General features: G+C 37.7%; 1 protein-coding gene across 2 annotated transcripts in view; it reads left to right on the top strand.

Annotated features, from left to right (window-relative positions):
- Positions 1–21856, top strand: part of LOC127412293 (serine/threonine-protein phosphatase 2A 56 kDa regulatory subunit delta isoform-like) — a 75195-nt gene that overhangs the window by 39104 nt on the left and 14235 nt on the right. For both annotated transcript variants that reach the window (XM_051648534.1, XM_051648533.1), the window contains exon 4: positions 14334–14533. In XM_051648534.1, the coding sequence (XP_051504494.1) occupies positions 14334–14533 (200 nt within the window). The remainder of the gene's footprint in view (positions 1–14333; positions 14534–21856) is intronic.

Below are 21856 nucleotides of genomic sequence, written 5' to 3'. Positions count from 1 at the left end.
TTATTTTCTTTGTAACTTTGCTTTGAAGAGATCTTGAGTTTTTAGAGAAAAGTTCACAATAATATTGGTCAACAACATACCAGACCGAAATGTGGCATAATGTGAAATTAAGTTGGCAAGGAGTGTTTATATTATTTTTTAACTTTGAATGTTTGTCAAGTTCTAAATAAGGAGTAAATTATATAAGTAGTTTTCATTTAAGAAGTATTTATTTCACTAAGATTTTCCAAAAATAGGCATTACAATATGGTTATTTACTATGTTAACTGATTTTTATTGATTTTCCAGAAAAAATTCCTATATCGTAATACATATCGTTATCGTGATATAAAATTACTTGTATGGTGATATAAGATTTTGATCAGATCGCCCACCCCTATGGACTGTTAATACTTTCAAGATATTTGTTCACTATGAGAAGCCACCTGTTCTTTTCTCACCTCATTTTTGTGTTAGTGTTTTTAGTCTGTAGAATCTTTCTATTTTGTGAAATTTTTAGAGAAACTGAATATGCAGTGGTCACTAGGACAAACCACTTCAGGTTTGGCCCCAGCCTGCACAATCAAACCATAATCGATTTGAAATTCTGTGTTTGTACCTAAAAGGGTTAAACTGGGATATGTTTATCTATGACATACTCTATGTGATGATCACTAACTCGTATGCCCCTTTATGCAGTGGTTCTCAACTGGTCTGACTTTGGGACTCACACTTTCCCATGGTCAGTAGGCTGCGACCCAAATTTTTAAGAATTTGAACCAAGCAAATTTATTGCTCAAAAGCAGTTAACACAAAGACAATACTATCATGAACTGTTATTAAAACAAACAAATATTTATCCTGCATTCAAACTGAGCACATTTCTCCAGCAACAATAAACTGATGCTAAAAAATAGACTGAACATCTTACCTGCATGCTAATCCTTAACAGTAGACTGATGAATAGAATCATAATGGCATAACACACATAAAATTCAACCGTATCTCTCCAAGTACCAAACATTAGCTCTTTTCACTTATCAGACATTAACAGACATGCTCACAGATAGTTAACACAAACACACAGATACACACACTACTATCATGAACATAAACAAATACTGTTACCCTGCATTCGAACTGAGCACATTACTCAAGTGACAATAAACTGATCCTGATGAATAGAATGAACAGAATAGAGAGAATCAAACCTGCATGCTAATTTTAACAGTAGACTGATGTTCAGAATCATAACTGCATTTACATATTAAAGCTGCATGATTAATCGTTATAAGATCTCGATTCAGACACCCATGTGATCTCATTTCTAAATGACAACGATTCTGCAATGTATATTAACATTCCCGTGGCATGCATTTGTAAGGCGGTCAAATTTTAATTCGAAATTCACTACAAGACACGTTTTTAAATGTTGATCTTTTAAACTTTATTTGGCATCTACAAAGCACAGCACTCCTGTACGAGATGCTGAATAAACTATTTATATATTTATGTATATATTTGATTTACAACTTTATTGCATTTTTGCATAGATTGAAGTAGAGAACATTTTGTCAGAACCTCTAGTAAATTACATGTTACTTTGTATAGTACCCTTATGTCCAGGTTTTGTAAATCACTGAAATAAGCAGTTTTTTCTTCAGAATCGTGAGAGAATCGTGATCTTTGTTCTAAGCAAAAAAAATCATGATTCTTGAATCATGCAGCTCTATTACATATGTATCTAAGGTGGTTTTCACACTGGGCATGTTTGCTGCGGTCCGAATCCTAGTGCGATTGTTCCTGGCACCACCCCAACCCCAGCCTTCTCCCCCCCTCTGGTAGACAGAGCTACTCTTAAGATTGTGCTCAATGCCCAGCCTGTTCTTCTGCTTTGACTTGAGCTAGACCAAAGCAGAGAAGGCACTTGCATGAGTGGCAAGGGAAGGGTACACAGCCATCACATCACTGCACCAAAAATGGGGGAGGCTTACCTCATTGAATTTCTTTTTCAACGTCTGATCCCATGACAGCTCCACCAGCTGATTCTCTTCGTTGCTTGGCAACGTGATGCTTCCCATGTTCATTTTGAAGGGATCGCGTATCCAGTGATCATCTCGTGTTTCTGTGGGAAGTAGTCATTAAACCGCAGTTTAGTGAGATTTCTCTTCCGTGACAGTTCTCTTCAGGGCATTTCTGCCCGGGGTATCCAGCTGTTGTGCTTCATGACAAGCGTTGGGAAACATGTCAAGCCTGTCATTGCAAACATGATTTGCCCACAATGTGATATTCTTTTTGAAAGCAGTGGCTTTGTCAGACTGTTTAAAAATATTGTTTCCCCTCCTTTGCATAGACATGTTTAATGTGTTGAACACATCAGAAAGATAAGCAACTCATGTGAGCCAGATTTCATTGTTAAATAGCTCAGTGTATGGCGAGTTATTCACCGATAGGAAGGCAGCGATTTCTGTTTTTAGGTTCGTAAAAGCATGACAACACCTTTTCCCTCGAGAGCCAGTGAACTTGAAGTTGTACAAAACATGTACATGTTCAGAGCCCAGGTCTTTGCACAGATTTTTAAAACACTGAGCGTTCTTGGCACTTCGTTTAATGTAGTTCACCACTTTGACGACAACTTTCAATGTTTCATAAAGCACTAGCACCATGTCCTTTGCTGCTAATGCCTCTCGATGCAAAAAGCAGTGGTTCCAGGTCGCGTTTGGTGCCCTTTCAAGAATTCTCTTCACCACCCCTGGGTGTTTTCCAGTCATAGAGGCAGCGCCATCAGTTGTGATTCCCACACACTTTCCTCAGCTCAGGCCCACCGAACCAAAGTACAAATACACAGTGCTGAAAATTTCCTCTGCCGTTTTAGTGATGGGGAGATCTCCACTTCAGAGAAATAGCTCCTGCATGGCCCCTTCCCAAACATGTCTCATATAAACAAGTGAAATTGCATGGTTAGCAATGTCCATGGTATTGTAAGCGCTTGTCTGTATGTGAGCTGTGGTCTGTTGTTTTGATGTCAACAGACATTTCTTCAATGCGCCTTCTTATGGTGTCATTTGACAGTGAAATGGTCTTCAGCTTATCTGCCGCAGATTGATGTAGCACCTCTCTGACCATGTCCATGTCTACAGGTAAGAAAAGCTTTTCTGCTATTGTGTGGGGTTTCTTGGCCTTTGCAATATGGTGAGCTACGTAGTACGATGCACTGTGTGCCTGTACTTGTTTGGATATGATAATGTTAGGCACTTTCGCGATGCCCTCAGCTCCTGGGGCCAGATTCACGAAATAAATTTCTTCGTAACTACCATTTTCTTCTTACCATTTTCTTCTACCATTTTTCTTAAGATTGTTCTTAAGATAAAACTTAAGCATTAAAATTCTCAAAAAAAATAAAACAATTCTTAAATATCGTTGTAAATAACATCTTAAAGTTAGGATAACCTCACAGTTTTCTTAAATCCTAAAAGGTAAGATATTTAATGAATTTACTGGGGTTTTCATGTTGAGTCTGAAGTCGCAATGGGCTGTTTACGTAGAAATTTTATTTTAGACCAAAAAAAGGTTTTTGATTGTTTTGTGTTTTAATTATATTTTTATTTTCTGCTTGTAAACCATGTAAACGTTATCACCAAATTCAAACAATAAAAGTTGTTTTGAAGCTTCTTAATGTGGTGACCAGTCATGCGTATTCAAACGGATGCGCTGCATAGCGTGCTCTCTCTCCACAATCTTTAGAGTTCATAGAAACATAATTATAACATTAGTTAGCTGAGACTTTCTTTTTCACCCCCCATCCACATCCCTATCGCCAACTTTTCCACCTACCCTGTGTAGTGGTTGCCATAGGCCCTTAAGGAGAGCATGTGAGAGGACATAGATAGTCTGGGTTATGCAAGTCAGGAGGTCAGATGTCGGTATTAACTGCAGGTCTTTTGATTTGTCAGGGCCAACAGACACAACACACAACTATGTGACCAATAATTGTTTTAAACTATTCGCCCTAAAAACTACACTTTTCCTCTTTTCTATCTTGTCATCTAACTGAGTGCCCTGAGGTTACTGCATGTGGTCTTCAAAAACGGTTGGTGTTTATTGTGGGCCATTTCACAGAAGTCACATTATAATATAGTTATGAAGATGCCTCTGGAAACATTGAATATTTCTTGTGTGTAGTTGTTGGAGACTTTAAGTACACTGTTGTTTGTTTTGGCTAATTTAGTAGATTGTAAGTCATCTAGCTTGTTAATGCATGCACCGTCTGCAGAGGTTCCCACCAAACGTCCGTGAAAATATAAGCAAGGATTTTGAGATTTCAAAGAAAATGCAGAGCGCTCCGGTTTCACGTTAATTTAACGATGTAATTGCAAATTACTATTATTATAATTATTATTAATTATTATAATTATTATAATTAAATTATAATTATAATTATAAAATTATAATTATAAATTAATTATTATAAAACAAATGCTTTTGGTCATTGCGGGTTCATACAAGCAGTGTTAATGACACAAAGTGACAGAGGAGACGCCCACTTTATTTCTTGGTAGGGATGTAATGGTGTCACGGTTTCACAGTATACCATGGTTTTAAAAAGAGACTGTTATCAGACCATTCACATATATAATTCAGAGAACTGGAATTCTTGTTCAAAACCAGTTCCATTGTTTTTAAAAATACCGTAACTGCTTAATTTTCATGACTTTCTTGCACGTGCAATTTTCCATCGATGCGGACCAAACATATTTCTATAATACTCTGACAGTGTTTTCAGCAGAGCATTTCAGCTGAATTTACAGTAGGAAACACAGCGCGTCCAGTGTATTCTGATTTTTTTAATGAAAGACTCTTGTGAGCCGGCTGTATTGAATCTACATCGCGAAACACACAAATGTATTTCTGATTTTGTTATATCTGCTCTGTAGAAATCTAAAATGATCTCATCATTTGGCAACAGACCGCTGAGGGCAGTTAATGCAGTAAGAATTGCATTTCTTATTTCCCAAAAATTATTTCTCACGTTCTGAAATAATCGTTAAAAGGAATCAGAACTGGAATCGTTAAATTTCTTACAATTCTCATACCTAATCATCAGTCATCAGCCGACTTGCATTAAATGTAATTAATCCAGAATCTTTTCATATAAGAGTGGTGGTGGCGTAGTGGGCTAAAGCACATAACTGGTAATTGCTGGTTCAATCCCCACAGCCACCACCATTGTGTCCTTGAGCAAGGCACTTAACTCCAAGTTGCTCCGGGGGAATTGTCCCAGTAATAAGGACACTGTAAGTCGCTTTGGATAAAAGCATCTGCCAAATGCATAAATGTAAATGTAAATATAAACTATGCTTTTTGTCCTTGTCAGAGTGACTGTTACTGGATTTTAAAGTAACTATTTCTCTTACTCTTTCTCAGTTACCCTTTGTTAGCTGGATGGATGAATCCTTCCCTTTGTTCCCTGTGCCCCACAGAGGGATAGTTCACTCATAAAAGAAAATTCTGTCATGGTTTGCTCTCTGCCGTATTGTTCCAAACGGTGTAACTTTCTTCTATGGAACACAAAAGGAGATGTTATGCAGAATGTTCACCATTCATTCACTTTCATTCTATGAAGAAAGATGCAATGAAAGTGAAATATAACATTCTGCCTAACAGCTCCTTCCACAGAAGAAAGTCATGGGATGGAACAACATGAGGGTGAGTAAATGATGAAAGAATTTTCATTTTGGGTGAACTATCCCTTTAACACTGCACAGTATATGGGATTGTGTAACACACATTACAATAAATAAAAAACAAGAACGTATAAATAATATTAAAGGAAAGGGACTACTGTGATTTATAGACCTAGCATTTGGCAGTATAAGTTCCTTTGCAGAGGCCTAGCAACAGACAGGAAGTCAATTCCACATTCACCACATTCCCTCCAGTGCTCAGCTCTGCTCTCCATCTGCAGGACTCAAGGAAAACTCAAAGCTCATTAAGCAATAATCATTGTAGAATAAATGACACAAAGCCAGAGTTGTATGTTCTGTGCCATTTCTATGTGTATGTGTATATGAGAGACCGAGAGAGATAAATGGCTCCCTGCGGGTTCTGCAGCTTCAGGCCTGCCATCACATACCAGTTTTGAAATAATCAAATAGGCCTTTGGTGAGACATTTGACTGTGTGCTGCTAATTGACTGCTTTGTGTGTGCTGAGGCAGGGCTCTGTCACAGTTATTTTTACATACTAGCTGTTCGCTTTTTTCCAGCAACGAAGTACTCACTCACTGTTGAAGTAGTCATTGATCATTTATTGGGGATGCACCAATCGATCAGCCAACAATAGCTATTGGACAATGTTCATCTTAAAGCTGAAGTGTGTCATTTTCTTTAGATTTGAAAATAGTGTCTCTTATCCAGCTTATTAAAGGGATAGTTTGCCCAAAAATGAAAATTCTCTCATCATTTTCTCACCCTCATTCCATCCCATATGTGTATGACTCACTTTCTTCTGCAGAACACAAAGATTTTTAGAAGAATATTTCAGCTCGGTTGGTCCTTGCGATGCAAGTGAATGGTGATCAGACCTTTGCAGCTCCAAAAAATCACATAAAGGAAACAAAAGTAGTAGGTACCAATATCAGTAAACTTCACAATACTCGATACCAATTTCGATACCACAGCAAAAAAAAGGTAAAATTGCAAACAGCCAAGATGACTCAAAGGGCACTCCGCAGAATGCTCAATGAAGTAAAACAGAACCCTAGAGTGACAGCTAAAGAATTGAAGGAATCATTGGAACTGGTTAACAACTCTGTTCATGAGTCTACTATACGGAAAACATTAAACAGCCATGGTGTCCATGGCAGGACACCCGAAGGAAGTTGCTGCTTTCCACAGGGTTCCAGTGGATCCTTAAAAAGTCTTAAAATGTCTTAAATTCAGTTTTCCAAAATTTAAGGTCATAAAAAGTCTTAAATGATTCAACAAAAGTCTTAATTATCATTTAAAGAGGTCTTAAATTTGGGGGCAGAAAGACCGGAATCGGGATATGAACTAATGTGATTATCAAACTTCAAAAGAATACGATTTAATTAAATAAATGCATGCGCTGCATCCTTCAGAGTGAAAACATGGCACTGTTGTATTTTCTCCAAGCACGCGGGGGCAGAACAGTCCGCAATCATTAAGCCATATGGGCCTCCCATTTACTGCTGTCAAAGTTTACCCTGCAAACTTTTACTTCCGTGTTCCAAATCCCGGAGTGTGAAAAAGGTCTATTGGCAGATTAATTGCCTTTCTTTCAACACATCATCATATCAGCAAAATCCAATATTGGTCGACCTCCAAACTGTATTTATATAATGGTACATAAACCAATTTTAATGTGATATATTTGTGGAAATCATGTGAGTATTTTAAACTTTTTTTAGATTGTGATTTTTGTGGGTTTGTTTTGGTATGGGGATACAGTATTCATTTTATTTGTTCAGGTCTTGGAAAAAGGTCTTAAAAAGTCTTAAATTTGATTTTAAAAACCCTGCAGCAACCCTGTTCCAACAAAAACATTGCTGTGCGCCTGAAGTTTGCCAAAGACCACCTTGACACTCCACAACGTTACGGGGAAAATGTTTTGTGGATTGATGAATCTAAGGTTGAATTGTTTGGGAAGAACATGCAGCACTATGTACTGCATAAAAAGGGCATCGCATACCAACATGAAAACATCATCCCTACGGTGGAGGGAGCATCATGATTTGGGGCTGCTTTTTTGCTTCAGGGCCTGGACCGCTTGCCATTATTGAGGGAAAAATTAATTCCCAAGTTTATCAAGATATCCTACAGGATAATGTCTAGGTGGCTGTGTGCCAGCTGAAGCTCAGTAGAAGTTGGGTGATGCAGCACGACAATGACCCTATTCATTGAAGTGATTCCACTACAGAATGGCTTAAAAAAAAAGAAAATCCACCTTTTCGAGTGGCCACGTCAGAGCCCAGACCTTAACCCAATAGAGATGATGTGGAATGACCTCAAGAGAGCCGTTCACACCAGACATCCTAAGAATATGGCTGAGCTGAAGCAGTTCTGTAAGGAAGAATGGTCCAAAATTCATGAACATTGTGCAGGTCTAATCCGCAGCTACCAGAAATGCTTGGTTGAGGTTATTGCTGCCAGAGGAGGATTGACCAGTTATTAAATCCTAGGGTTCACTTTTTCTCACAGCACTGTTCATTTTTAATGTGATTAAGACATGAAAGATTATAATTGTTTGTGTGTTGTTAGCTCAAACACATTGTGCTTTGTCTATACTTGTGATTTTGAAGATATCACATTTTATGACCAATTCATACAGAAAACCGTTGCAATTTCACGCATCTAGTTAAATTGAGTTTTTTTTTTTTTTTTGGCTGAAGCTTTTAATTTGGAGGGAATCCCTTTCAGTTACTGTTTGTTTTTGATGGTAGCTTCTTACATCAAGATAAGCAGTTCACTATATGGTTTAATGTGCTTATTAGACTGTGAAAGGCTGTGATTTTTAAAGAGCACCTATTATGGTTTTTAAATGTGCCTAATTTTGTTTTAAAGGTCACATACAATAGATTTACATGCATCCAAGGTCAAAAAACACTTCAGTTTGCTCATAATTTAAATTGCAGCATTACCTTTTTTTTTCCCAGTGTCAAAAACGACTCGTTCAATGATCCGTTCTAAAGGATTCATTCTAAACTCCTCCTTTCAGAGAGCCTACTCTGCTCTGATTGGTCAGATGTCCCAGTCTGTTGTGATTGGTCTACCGCTTAGTGTAGTGTTTGAGGGTGGGTCAAAGCTGTTCGCGAGCAGCCAATGAAGACCAGACGTGGGTTTTTTTGTTACCAAATTACATAGGTTAGTACAGGAAGTAAGTCTGGAATTACTAACGACTCGTTTCAGGTGTTCAGAATCGGTTCTTTCTTTTGGGAGTCAATAACTCCATTTGTCGTGCACTTAGATTTTTGAAACTTTGCAGACTTTTTTACATTCACAAACAGCTATATAACACACTACATGAAAGGTAATATTTGAAAAACTCTAATAGGTGCTCTTTAATAATATACTGTAAATATATAGTCTGCATGTGCTGTGTGCTTCAAGGTCAATGAGTGCTCTGCATTCTGTCATCTGATACACACAGAGCGCATGTGATGCTAATGATCAGAGACAATTTAGCCTTGAAAGGGACCAGTGCAGTGTTATTACTGTATGAGCGGCCGACTTCACACAATAATTTGAAAGCATGCAGCACATGCAAACTGTATATTTAATTTAATCATAGTCTTTTGTGGTTTAATCATCGCATTAAGCTACATCACGATTTAAATTTTATTCTTTTTGCATTTGTACATTAATTTTATCCCAAATATGTAAAATTCTGTGACATTCTGCATTTTATAGTTAATTTACTTTTTATGACTGAATTCCTCGATTCCATCCGTGTTTTCCACGTTGCGGAAATCATAGAGCCCTAGACAACCCTAGTGTTATTTAACAAAATATTGCTCTGTTTGTTGAAGCATCCTGACCAACCTGTAGAGCAACATGTAGGCTCAACCAATGGTGTGAGTTTGGAATGGGACTATCCGTCAACCTGACCAATGGCAGGCATGGGGAGTGTTCAGGGAACCTGTTTGAAAACAATTTTTTATATGAACCTAGCCCTCATAATTCCAGTCAAGAAAAATCTTAATGCTACAGCATACAATGCACATTACCCAACATCAGTGCCTAAACTCACTGACGCTTTTGTGTCTGAATGGGAGAAAATCCCCACAGCCTTGTTCCAACATCTAGTGAAAAGCCTTATACTAAAAATAGTGGAAACTATTATCGAGAAACAACCCCCTGTTAATGCCAATGATTTTGAAATGAAATGCTCAAGCACATATGGTGTTGGGTTCCCACATACTTTTGCCATATAGTGGATCTCTGGGGTGTTGGAGATGCTGAACTCTAGTTACCAAAATTACAATGTTATATGTAAAATACTTATGTAAAAGTGAGTTAAAAGGTCTTTTTGAACAATATTGGTCAATATCGGCCTTAAATTTCCTGAACAGTGCATTATGATTTGTGAATGTCTTCTGACTCAGATTATTTAGTTTCTCACACATTTATCTGTGTATACTAATACATATTTGATATTAGATTGATATGAAAAGCACTCCTGCACATTTATCAGCAGAAAAGCTGCTGGCAGCAGGCCGTCCTCTTCCTCCATTACTGTTGTCCTCCACTCACCACTCTCAGTGCTTCTCTTGTGGTCTTGCATAATACACTATATTGCCAAAAGTATTCGCTCATCTGCCTTTAGACGCATATGAACTTAAGTGACATCCCATTCTTAATCCATAGGGTTTAATATGACGTCGGCCCACCCTTTGCAGCTATAACAGCTTCAACTCTTCTGGGAAGGCTTTCCACAAGGTTTAGGAGTGTGTTTATGGGAATTTTTGACCATTCTTCCAGAAGCGCATTTGTGAGGTCAGACACTGATGTTGGACGAGAAGGCCTGGCTCGCAGTCTTCGCTCTAATTCATCCCAAAGGTGCTCTATCGGGTTGAGGTCAGGACTCTGTGCAGGTCAGTCAAGTTCTTCCACACCAAACTCGCTCATCCATGTCTTTATGGACCTTGCTTTGTGCACTGGTGCGCAGTCATGTTGGAACAGGAAGGGGCCATCCCCAAACTGTTCCCACAAAGTTGGGAGCATGGAATTGTCCAAAATCTCTTGGTATGCTGAAGCATTCAGAGTTCCTTTCACTGGAACTAAGGGGCCAAGCCCAGCTCCTGAAAAACAACCCCACACCATAATCCCCCCTCCACCAAACTTCACAGTTGGCGCAATGCAGTCAGACAAGTACCGTTCTCCTGGCAACCGCCAAACCCAGACTCGTCCATCAGATTGCCAGATGGAGAAGCGTGATTCGTCACTCCAGAGAACGCGTCTCCACTGCTCTAGAGTCCAGTGGCGGCGTGCTTTACACCACTGCATCCGACACTCTGCATTGCACTTGGTGATGTTTGGCTTGGATGCAGCTGCTCGGCCATGGAAACCCATTCCATGAAGCTCTCTACGCACTGTTCTTGAGCTAATCTGAAGGCCACATGAACTTTGGAGGTCTGTAGCGATTGACTCTGCAGAAAGTTGGCGACCTCTGCGCACTATGCGCCTCAGCATCCGCTGACATTTTACGTGGCCTACCACTTCGTGGATGAGTTGCTGTCATTCCCAATCGCTTCCACTTTGTTATAATACCACTGACAGTTGACTGTGGAATATTTAGTAGCGAGGAAATTTCACGACTGGACTTGTTGCACAGGTGGCATCCTATCACAGTACCACGCTGGAATTCACTGAGCTCCTGAGAGCAGCCCATTCTTTCACAAATGTTTGTAGAAGCAGTCTGCATGCCTAGGTGCTTCATTTTATACACCTGTGGCCATGGAAGTGATTGGAACACCTGAATTCAATTATTTGGATGGGTGAGTGAATACTTTTGGCAATATAGTGTATCTCTCAGAGTCATTTCCCAAACCCCTTCAGACTGCAGGCCTGGTACAGGATTCTAAGGTTCATGGCATGCAGATAGTCTGGAAATCCTGCTATCCTCCGCCAGCTTTTTCCAGCATTGTGGATTAAAAACTCACTTGTGTCAGCAGGGTTAAAGATATGGCTTCTTTTCAAGGCTAACACCCTGTCCGCAGAGTATTTCACACTCTCACAGATTCAAAAATGTGGGGGTTTTCGGCCCATTGTATCCAGAATTTTCGGTTTCGGCCAAGAATTTTCATTTCAGTGCATCAGTAATGAAAACATTTTACAAGTGGCTCTTTGAGGTCGCTACTGCCTGCTGAAATTACGTTTTCATTTCAGTGATTGTTAGATTGAGACTAGTGCCGTTGTGAAACAGGAAGTTATAATATTCAGATAGAGCTGGTGCAGTACAGCTCTCTGTGGATGTCTTTTAACATAGATTTATTGAAGGTCAACTGTGCCCCAGATTTTAGTTCAACGTTTTCATTCCGTCCCCAGCGCTGTTCAAAAGTGGATCAATCCCCCTTCCTCCCCTTGTTACTCTCACTGGACAGTGTTTCTTTAATCAATGCCACCATCACAACTAATGCCTCTTCTGTGTGATTTTTAAAATGACAAATCCCAGCTCTTTAACAGATGAAAATATTAGGATCACTTGTAGGAGTTTATGCAACCAAAATCAATGAGTTGGCCTAATGTCAAGTTGCATAATAAAAATGTTGCCGACTACATTTTTTTTTTCTTCCCTGCTCTAAAAGTGAACATACTAGTTGCACATAGTGGGGGGTCGGCGATACAGGGGGGAAAAAAAAGGTTCTGCTTTTTTGTGTTTGATCTAAAACAGTAAAAATCTATTTTAAAGTAATGAGAGCATGTTTTCCATACATTGTCACACTAAATGCATACCAGAAAGAGCATTTAATCATTTTAATTTACATGCATTATTTCATTCATATGTAATGATTATGCCCCAGAATTTAGACAGTTTTTGACCGATACCGATTTTATCACTGTTTTACTTGGAATTATGCTTAAAAATGTACAAAGAGGTACAAAAGCTTTTTTACTGTTCTAACAATAAATCATTTTCATTGAGCATTTAAAGAGAGACACAATAAAAAAAAAATAAGTAGAAGATGAAATGATACAAAAAATAACTAAATATGACAACATGATGATTGATATGAAAAAAGTTATTTTGTACTGCTAAAACATTTTTGCACTTCTATTTTTGCTGTTCAAAACAACAGATCTTACATTTGACATGTATGTACTATACATGATAGAACATTACAAATTCATACCATGCATATTTTGGGTAATTCCAGGGAAATGTCAATCACATCATGGAAAAATAAAAAGTTTTAACCAAAAGGAACAAAATTCCCTTTTTAATTCTGTATTATAGTAATTTTTTGCGCAAGGCCATACAGTGATTTCAGTCTTAATCAATCATGCAGCAATAATGGACATTATACAGATATCCAGAAGTCAAAGTCTGCTGGTTTCAAAGCATTTTTAATGGTTTCCCTCATCATGTAGCCTATAAGTGCCTGACTGTCACGTCCGTTTATGGCGGTTTTTCCACATTTCCATGAGAATGAGAGAATGTGTCAGCCCTCATACATATTGTTGCTATTATTTGTGGGTTGTGCATTTGAATTCAGAGATTTTACAAAGTGTGTTACTAGAGAATTGTCTCTTTCAACTCAACTACCTTCATGGCAGAGCCACAGTTTAAAGAAAATATTGCTGACCAAGTACCTTTAAGTCAACACTCATATCTGCGTTCACGTACTTGCATAGAGTATGTTTTGGCCTTTACACTGGCACCATCAGGCATGGATGCAACATCATTCAAACCCAATCATTTTCAGTTACCGAAGCCATTGTAGAAATTCACTATTCATAGTCATTCATGATTCATTTAATTTCAGTTAAAGTGGCCAATAACTGGGTGGTTACTGAGATTAAGCAAGTGTTATTCAACTGGTCATGTGATCATAACATGGCAGCTCCCATGAGGAGTCCCTCTTAATGTAGAATAAAATTCATCTCAGGTGAGTGCTCATAATTTTATACTTAAATTTCAAATTGACTTCTTTCATTAGGACTAAAAAATTTTTAATGAGGAAAAAATTACTGAGAGAACCTTTAAAATCATTATGGTATTTACTGTTGCCTAATTATATAAAGCCAGCAAAGATATTGAATATATTGTAAATATTTAATATATTTACATTTACATTTATGCATTTGGCAGACGCTTTTATCCAAAGCGACTTGCAGTGCCCTTATTACAGGGACAATCCCCCTGGAGCAACCTGGAGTTAAGTGCCTTGCTCAAGGACACAATGGTGGTGGCTGTGGGGATTGAACCAACAACCTTCCGCTTACCAGTTCCAGTGCTTTAGTCCACTACACCACCACCACTCTATTTCTCAGTTCTTGTCATCTGATCCCAAACATAATTGCAGCAGTCTTGTCAAAGCAGTGCTATTTTTCTCAGGCCCCTGCAGGGCACACAGTTCACAATGCAAAGGGAGACATGAGGTTCACGGTCAAGGTGAGAGGAAGGTGTAAATGAGAATCTGTTGCTCCGGAGAGCCTGCCAAATAGGAAATCTGTTTAAACAGGCCTGGGTGCGAAACAGCACTGTAAGAGAGGGTCCTTGAAAGCTTCATTGGGAGGTGTACAGGATGATTTGATTAAATTTCCTGCTGCCCATCTCTTACCTGACAGCTGTCACTCATACTGTTTTGTGTGTTGTTTGTATCACCCATTCCAGATGCCCCGTCCATGGACAGAGAAGAATTGTTTGTGCAGAAGCTGCGGCAGTGCTGCGTGCTTTTCGACTTTGTGACTGACCCACTAAGTGATCTCAAGTTCAAAGAGGTGAAGCGAGCCGGCCTTAATGAAATGGTGGAATACATCACACACAACCGAGATGTGGTCACAGAGTCCATCTACCCTGAAGCTGTCATCATGGTGAGAAAGCACAAACTCTCTTAAAGGTGCTCTCAGTAATTTTTTGCTTATGTTGATCTTTGACTTGCTGACACTTAGGGGCATGGACGCGGCACCAATTAAACACAGTTGTTTTCAGTTTAAGATGCCATTGTAGAAATTCACTATTCATAGTCAACCATGATTATTTTAATCTATGAGTGAAGGCGTCCAATACAGTGCGCTTAGTGAGATTAAGCAAGTAGTATTCAACTGGTCATGTGATCATAACATGGCAACCCCCAAGAGGGGACCCTCTTCATGTAGAATAAAACAGTTTTTATAAGAATCAGAATGAGCTTTATTGCCAAGTGTTCTCACATATGACAGAATTTTCATTTTTGGGTGAACTATCCTTTTAAAGAACCTAAGAAGCAACAGCTAAATAAACTATGTTTAAAAACTCAATTGGCAGTTTTCTCCAATTTAATGATTATACTTTTTTTAGATGGAAGATTGCCCCTATAATTTCTCAGTTTCTATGGCAACATTAATCCACTCTTTCCATTTTGAGATTCCTCAGAGTTGCAAACACACTAAGGTAAAGCCTGCACTTCACAGTGTGACTCACTGAGCTTATTCAAGAGCTTATTCAAGGTGAAGTGACCTGGAGGAATTAGGATTATTATTGTATCATATTTTATGATTAAAGATAAAAACTATTACACTGAATAAATAATATGATTAATGCAAAGTACAATTAAAATTGAACAACAAATATCACAAAAGGCATTTATAATTACATGTGTGGATGTGTCATTTATTTCTGCACTTGCAAAACCTTCATATTTAAATCATAACTATGAATTTCTACTCCCTGTTTGCTGAATTATTATTATTGTTATTGTTGTTAGGCTTTTATCATAAAAATAACTATAAAAAAAACAACAATAATAAAAATAGAAGTAATAATAATCTTAAATAATAAGTGAATATTAATCATTATCTTTATTGAATTCATCCCTTTGCTCAACAAAATTACACACAGCAATTTCATTCTGAGGTTTGGTAGCAAACATCACAAAACCAACAATCAATCTTTCTTCAAAGCTTTATTTACATTTTTTTTATATTTCTGTCTCAAGGGTAGGGGTAGAACAACAATTTTGTTTGATGTATGATATGAGGTTCACAATTGCTTGCTTATTCTTGATTCAATATAACAACAATTAAATAACTGTGGCAATAATTTTTTTAGAAATATTTTTAAACAAAATGCACATTATAACTTCTGTTCAAAATAAAGCTCTCCAAAACAAAATATGAATGTTCAGAATTCAAATAATAAGAGTTTCCCGTATACTGGACCTGTCTCTATAAGAACAAATAAACCTTCAAAAATAGTTGACTTAATTTAGACTGATCAGGTGCAGGACAAGCAATATAACTGAGCATATAAATGTCCTGAGAAATGTGACTGGTTGCAATCAGAGCTCCTCTATAATATGTAAGGGACAGCTGTAGTATAGCTGTGGTATGTGAAAGTGTATATTTTATTTCAATTTGTATGTCATTATTATAATCAAATTTTAGCTTTTTAAAAATGTGTACAATTTTACAAGTGTTTTCTTGGAGGTTATATTCATTTGTATAACAAGGGCTAAAATGGTACTGTCTCTTTAAGAATTGTGGCAGTTCAATGAGCGTCTCAGTGTTTTGGTTCAGTATACATTAATGAGAGGAGTTGCACGGTTTCTTTACTGCATACGTGCTATGTGTGATTTAAAATGAATGTTTCTTTTTACTTTTTCATCAACAACTGTTTGTAAACAAAGGATAGTAAAAGACATTATTCAATGAAAGTGGAGTATGTGAATCTTTGATGGACACGCATTACACGGAAGAAATGTTCAGTTTTAATTTCAAGTTAACTTTTCAACAAAAGGTGTTTTTCCTAGGGCTGTAACAATCCATCGATCTGGATCGATGCATCAATCCAATAACCAACGATCCAATGTTATCAATACAACACGTAAATATCGATATAGACATTTTTTAAGATGTACCTTTATTTTAATACTTTCAGGTCAGCCATGTCCATACGCATTTCCGTCAGGCGATGAAGCAACCTTATTACATTAATTTCACTTTATGAGTACTAAATACGCTTTTCATTTGGGACAAGGATGTGCGAAGGGTCAACTGAGCTTCCTGTGAAACGCGAGCTCCAGACCAGTGACAGGGTCAGTGCAACACCATGGCTGTTTAATGTTTTCTGTATAGTAGACTCATGAACAGAGATGTTAACCAGTTCTAATGATTCCTTCAAGTCTTTAGCTGTCACTCTAGGGTTCTTTTTACCTCATTGAGCATTCTGCGGTGTGCCCTTTGAGTCATCTTGGCTGGACAGCCACTTATGGAGAGAGTAGCCACAGTACTAAATCGTCTCCATTTATAGACAATTTGTCTAACTGTGGACAGATGAATATCTTTGTACTATATTAAAAAGAAACTCACCGCTAAAATTATGTCTTTGTCCATTGTGAATATTCAGTGTAGCTGTGTACGAAGCACCGGCCACACAGAGGTCACTGCCAAACCAAGCAACTTCCTATTGGTCAATGCAGCGAATTCGCTAGTCAACCAAATTGAACTCCATGTGAAATCCGCAATGGGAAATTCTTCGCCAATGGAAGTCCATCGTTGAAAGTCACGATTGCTCATTCCCATTGAAATGACTGTATTTTACCTGCAGAATTTTGCCGTGTGAAGATAAATGTGACCGTGCCTTAAGAGGAGAAATACAACTGTGGTATATGGAAGCCGTTAAAAGGCGGCTTAACAAACCAATCAAATTGCACTCTTGCACAATTAAATTCAAATGTTGTGTATTCCGCAAATAAAATCCATTTACTTTATAATTTGCCACAACATCCTCTCTCTCACTATCTCCTTGATCTTAATTAGATTTTAGCTAGGAAAAAAAGTAACTTTCTTTAATATATAAGTACAATTTAACATGAATATTTTTATGTATGTTTTTGGCTAGATACTTAGATTTTTAATTGAGTAATTTTTTCACTCATTTTCCATACTTTCACTTATAATTTCTGTATAATTTCTGAGTGCTTTTACACCCCTGGCTGCTCTGGATGGAAAGTCAGAATTTATGCAAATTGCTGCTCTCTTCTAACTTAATGGACCACAAGGTACTGCCCAAAATGACAGCGTAAACGGGCACAAAATAAAAAAATGGGGCCCTTTTCGGCATTACAGAATATTGTTGTTACTGGTTTTTGCCAATGCAGTTGATCAATGCAGAGACTGTGATTACTAGTCAAACCTGGATGAATTCCCCAAATCTGCTCAAGTGTAAATGCACACCAGGGTATCATGGGTAATTAGCCATCATAAATCAAGGGTTAGACACCTGTGCCTCCTCCAGCCATTCATAATTCAAAGAAAAGATCCACTGTGTCCCTAGCGCTGTGTGATATTGCTATAAAATCTCAATATTTTTCAGCCTTTAAATGATATTTATTATATTTTGATATTTTAGTTGCTCTGATGCACCAAACAAATATAAATATTTAAGCACATTTATACATTATGAAAATGTTGAACTCCAACAAACGCTGTACATTTTCTGAAAATAGAATAGATTAACATTGAATATAACATGTTAATAGATAATTTTTTTTTTTTTAAAAAAAGCACTCATATTTCATTGCAGTGCAGTCACTGTCACTCCCAAAATCATTGAAAAATATGTTCAATATATTATATTGCCTGGCACACAAATTTCAGTTGCATCCACATCGTCTGTCATACAACTGCATCAACTATGCTGCGCAAAAACCTCCTCGCTCCTCATGTGCCCTCACACACCCCCTTGTCCTCTCTCATGCACTTATTAGACTCATGTCCCACTCTCCTGTCTCAGAGTGAGGTGTTAGTGGAGAATGTCTCGCCCCTCCCTCTCCCTTCCACTGTCTGGAGGGTCCGAGTAGACACTCGTCTGAGACTGTGGTCGAGACACATTGCGTCATGTTGTTAGAGAGAGCAGTGCCGCCCCTCTGCAGCAGTAGTAACACCTCCTGTCCTTAGCAGCCATTTTGGGACATGAGTAATAACCAGTATCTTATCTCCGATTAGCTCTGTTCCAAAACTTGAGCTCTCTACTGAGGCAGCATTTTAAGGCATCATAGGCACACTTTGATGTCATCACACATCATCATCATCATCATCATCATTAGAAATCATTCACTTATGAGGTTCCATGTTGGTTAGGATTCTGCCATAGAAGGGAGTTGCCTATATAGGCAGAATGCAGTGAGGTAGCTTAATTTTGGAACAGACCCACAGTCACTTCAGAGGGAGTTGATATTTAAGGTCATACATATTTAACACTGGCTTCTATAATGAGCCAAAAGGGTGGATGACATTTCAGTGCTGCAGTTCTGTGGCGTTCCTGCACAACTGTGATGAGGTTTTTTAGAGAATTTTTAGCGTGCAAATATTACAAGGAAGGTTTTGTGTATTAATGCACCAAGGTCATATATTTAGGGCCTTATGAATTTTATTTATTTATTTATTTATTTTTCAAATTCAGTTTTATTTTTCCCTAAATTCTTAGTTTTATTTTTTCTGAATTTTGTGTTTTAAAGTTCAGTTAAAGTTTATTATCAAAAAAACTGTCTTAACCTATTAATTCATAGAACTTTAATAAAATGAAAACAGAACAATTGCTTTTCAACATACCATTGCATTATTTATATTTTATCAAATGAAGTGCTTCTATACAGATCCTCCCAGACCAATCCAAAACACAACATTGGAGTTTTTTTTTTCTTTTTCTCACATCAGAGCATCACCGTATTAATGAAATCATTGATAAAAACTTTTATTCTGTACAACAGCACTTTTGCTTGTGAAATATAGCTTAAATATAATGGAATTATTATTGATTTATTATTATTATTCAACTTAAGTCATTTCAATTTGTATAGCACTTTTCACAACATCATTTCAAAGCAGCTTTTCAGAAAATTATGCTACAACGTAAAATGAAGCTGTAATATCTGTAATGTTTTAGAGTCATAATTGTGCTTTTTGATAAAAAAATAAAATAAATGATTGAAATTGTGCCTTTAAATAATTAGATAAATAAGTAAATAATGTTTGTTTTTAGACCTCCCAGTGAGCAGTGTAAAGGCGACTGTGGCAAGGAACACAAAACTCCATAAGATGTTGGTTAATTTAGAAAAATAACCTTGGGGTAAACCAGGCTCACTGTGGGGGCCAGTTCACCTCTGGCTATAATGCCAATATTAGTTATTTATGTGTAGTAAAAGTCATGGGTTAAAATGAGTAATCTAAGTGTTGGGGGCCAATGTTTAAACAAACAGATTTTGTATGAACTGTAAGAGTAATGACTGAAGTCTTTGATGGCCATCCTGAATTAACTGCAGAAGTACACACAGATGCACTGTCCTTTGTTATTTGGCTGATATAGGCTTTAGTTGGTAATTCATTTATTATCTATGTATTCCATTTTAAGAGTGTAGTCCATCCTTTGACCAAGGATTACTACTACTACATTGAATATTGCTTGTTACTATACTGTAGAAATATTTCTGTATTTCTAGTTTCTAGTCTAGTAAAATTGACCTTTTATTTTGGTGGAAAGCAGGATGAAGCGCTTTTAGTTTGTTTGTTTTTCAAGACAGCTTCTCACCTCCAGATAAGCAGTTTGCTATATGGCTTAATGTGCTTATTAAACTGCAAAGGGCTGCGATGTAATTAAACAAATATATAGTCTGCATGTATTACGCATTTTAAGGTTAATGTGCGCTCTGCTCTCTTCATCTATACACACACAACGCGTAATGCTTATGAGTGGCCGGCTTAACACTTTCCCTTTGAAGCGTGCAGCACATGCAGACGGTATATATATATATATATTTTTTTGTTTTACAATCACAATAGAACATATCACGATTTTAATTTGATTAATTGTGCATTCATACATTTTATCCCAAATACACTGCCTGGCCCAAAAAACAAACAAATTGCTGTTTGGATTTAAATTAGCAGCTAGTTAAGAGCCTGGTAGTTAAATTGGATCATTATTGCAGTGATTAATATGTTTCAGCTGGAAACAATTCTTTTAACCCTAACTGATGCAGTGTGTAGCTTCTCATTTCTTAAACAACCATGCCGGAAGATGTATACCTTGGTCGTGGAAAAGATGTTACTGTGTTTCAGAAGGGACAAATTATTGGCCTGCATCAAGCAAAGAAAACAACTAAGGAGATTGCTGAAATCACTGGAAATGAATTAAGAACTGTCTAACGCATTATTAAACCCTGGAAGGATAGTGGTGAACTGTTAGCTTCGTGGAAGAAGTGTGGTCGGAAAAAAATTTTGAATGATCGTGGTCGGAGATAACTAAAATGCTTGGTGAAGTCACATCGTAAAAAATCGAAAGTAGAACTCACGGCTATGATTAATAGTGAAAGTAAGAGCCTTTCCACACACACACAATGTGATGAGAACTTAAAGGATTGGGACTAAACAGCTGTGTGCCCACAAAAAAGCCACTTGTTCCTGAGGCTAATCGGAAAAATTTACTTCAATTTACTAGGGAGCATAAAGATTGGACTGTGGAGCAATGGAAAAAGGTCATGTGGTCTGATGAGTCCATCATTCCAAAGCGATGGGTGCGTCAGGGTAAGAAGGGAAGTGCATGAAGTGATGCACCCGTCATGCATAGTGCCCACTGTACAAGTCTCTGGAGGCAGTGTTATGATCTGGGGTTGCTTCAATTGGTCAGGTCTAGGCTCAGCAACGTTATGTGGCAATAAAATGAAGTCAGCTGACTACCTGAATGTACTGACTGACCAGGTTATCCCATTAATGGATTTTTTTCTTCCCTGATGGCACAGGCATATTCCAGGACAACAATGCCAAGATTCATCAGGCTCATATTGTGAGAGCGGTTCAGGGAGCATGAGAAATCATTTTCACACATGACTTGGCCACCACAGAGTCCTGACCTTAACCCCTTTGAAAGTCTTTGGGATGTGCTGGAGAAGACTTTACGGAGTGGTTCAACTCTTCCGTCATCTGTACAAGATCTCGGCCAAAAATTAATGCAACTCCGGATGGAAATAAATGTTGTGACGTTGCATAAGGTTGTCGAAACAACGGCACGACGAATGCGTGCCGTAATCAAAGCTAAAGGCAGTCCAAAGAAATATTAGTATATGCAATTTCTTTTTTGGACAGGCAGTGTATGTCAAATTCCCTGACATTTCACATTTTATAATTAATTCAATTTTTATGACTGGATTTCGCAATTAC

The sequence above is a fragment of the Myxocyprinus asiaticus genome, chromosome 21 (assembly GCF_019703515.2).
Source record: "Myxocyprinus asiaticus isolate MX2 ecotype Aquarium Trade chromosome 21, UBuf_Myxa_2, whole genome shotgun sequence".
Taxonomy (NCBI): domain Eukaryota; kingdom Metazoa; phylum Chordata; class Actinopteri; order Cypriniformes; family Catostomidae; genus Myxocyprinus; species Myxocyprinus asiaticus.
This window is presented reverse-complemented; position numbering and strand designations above follow the sequence as displayed.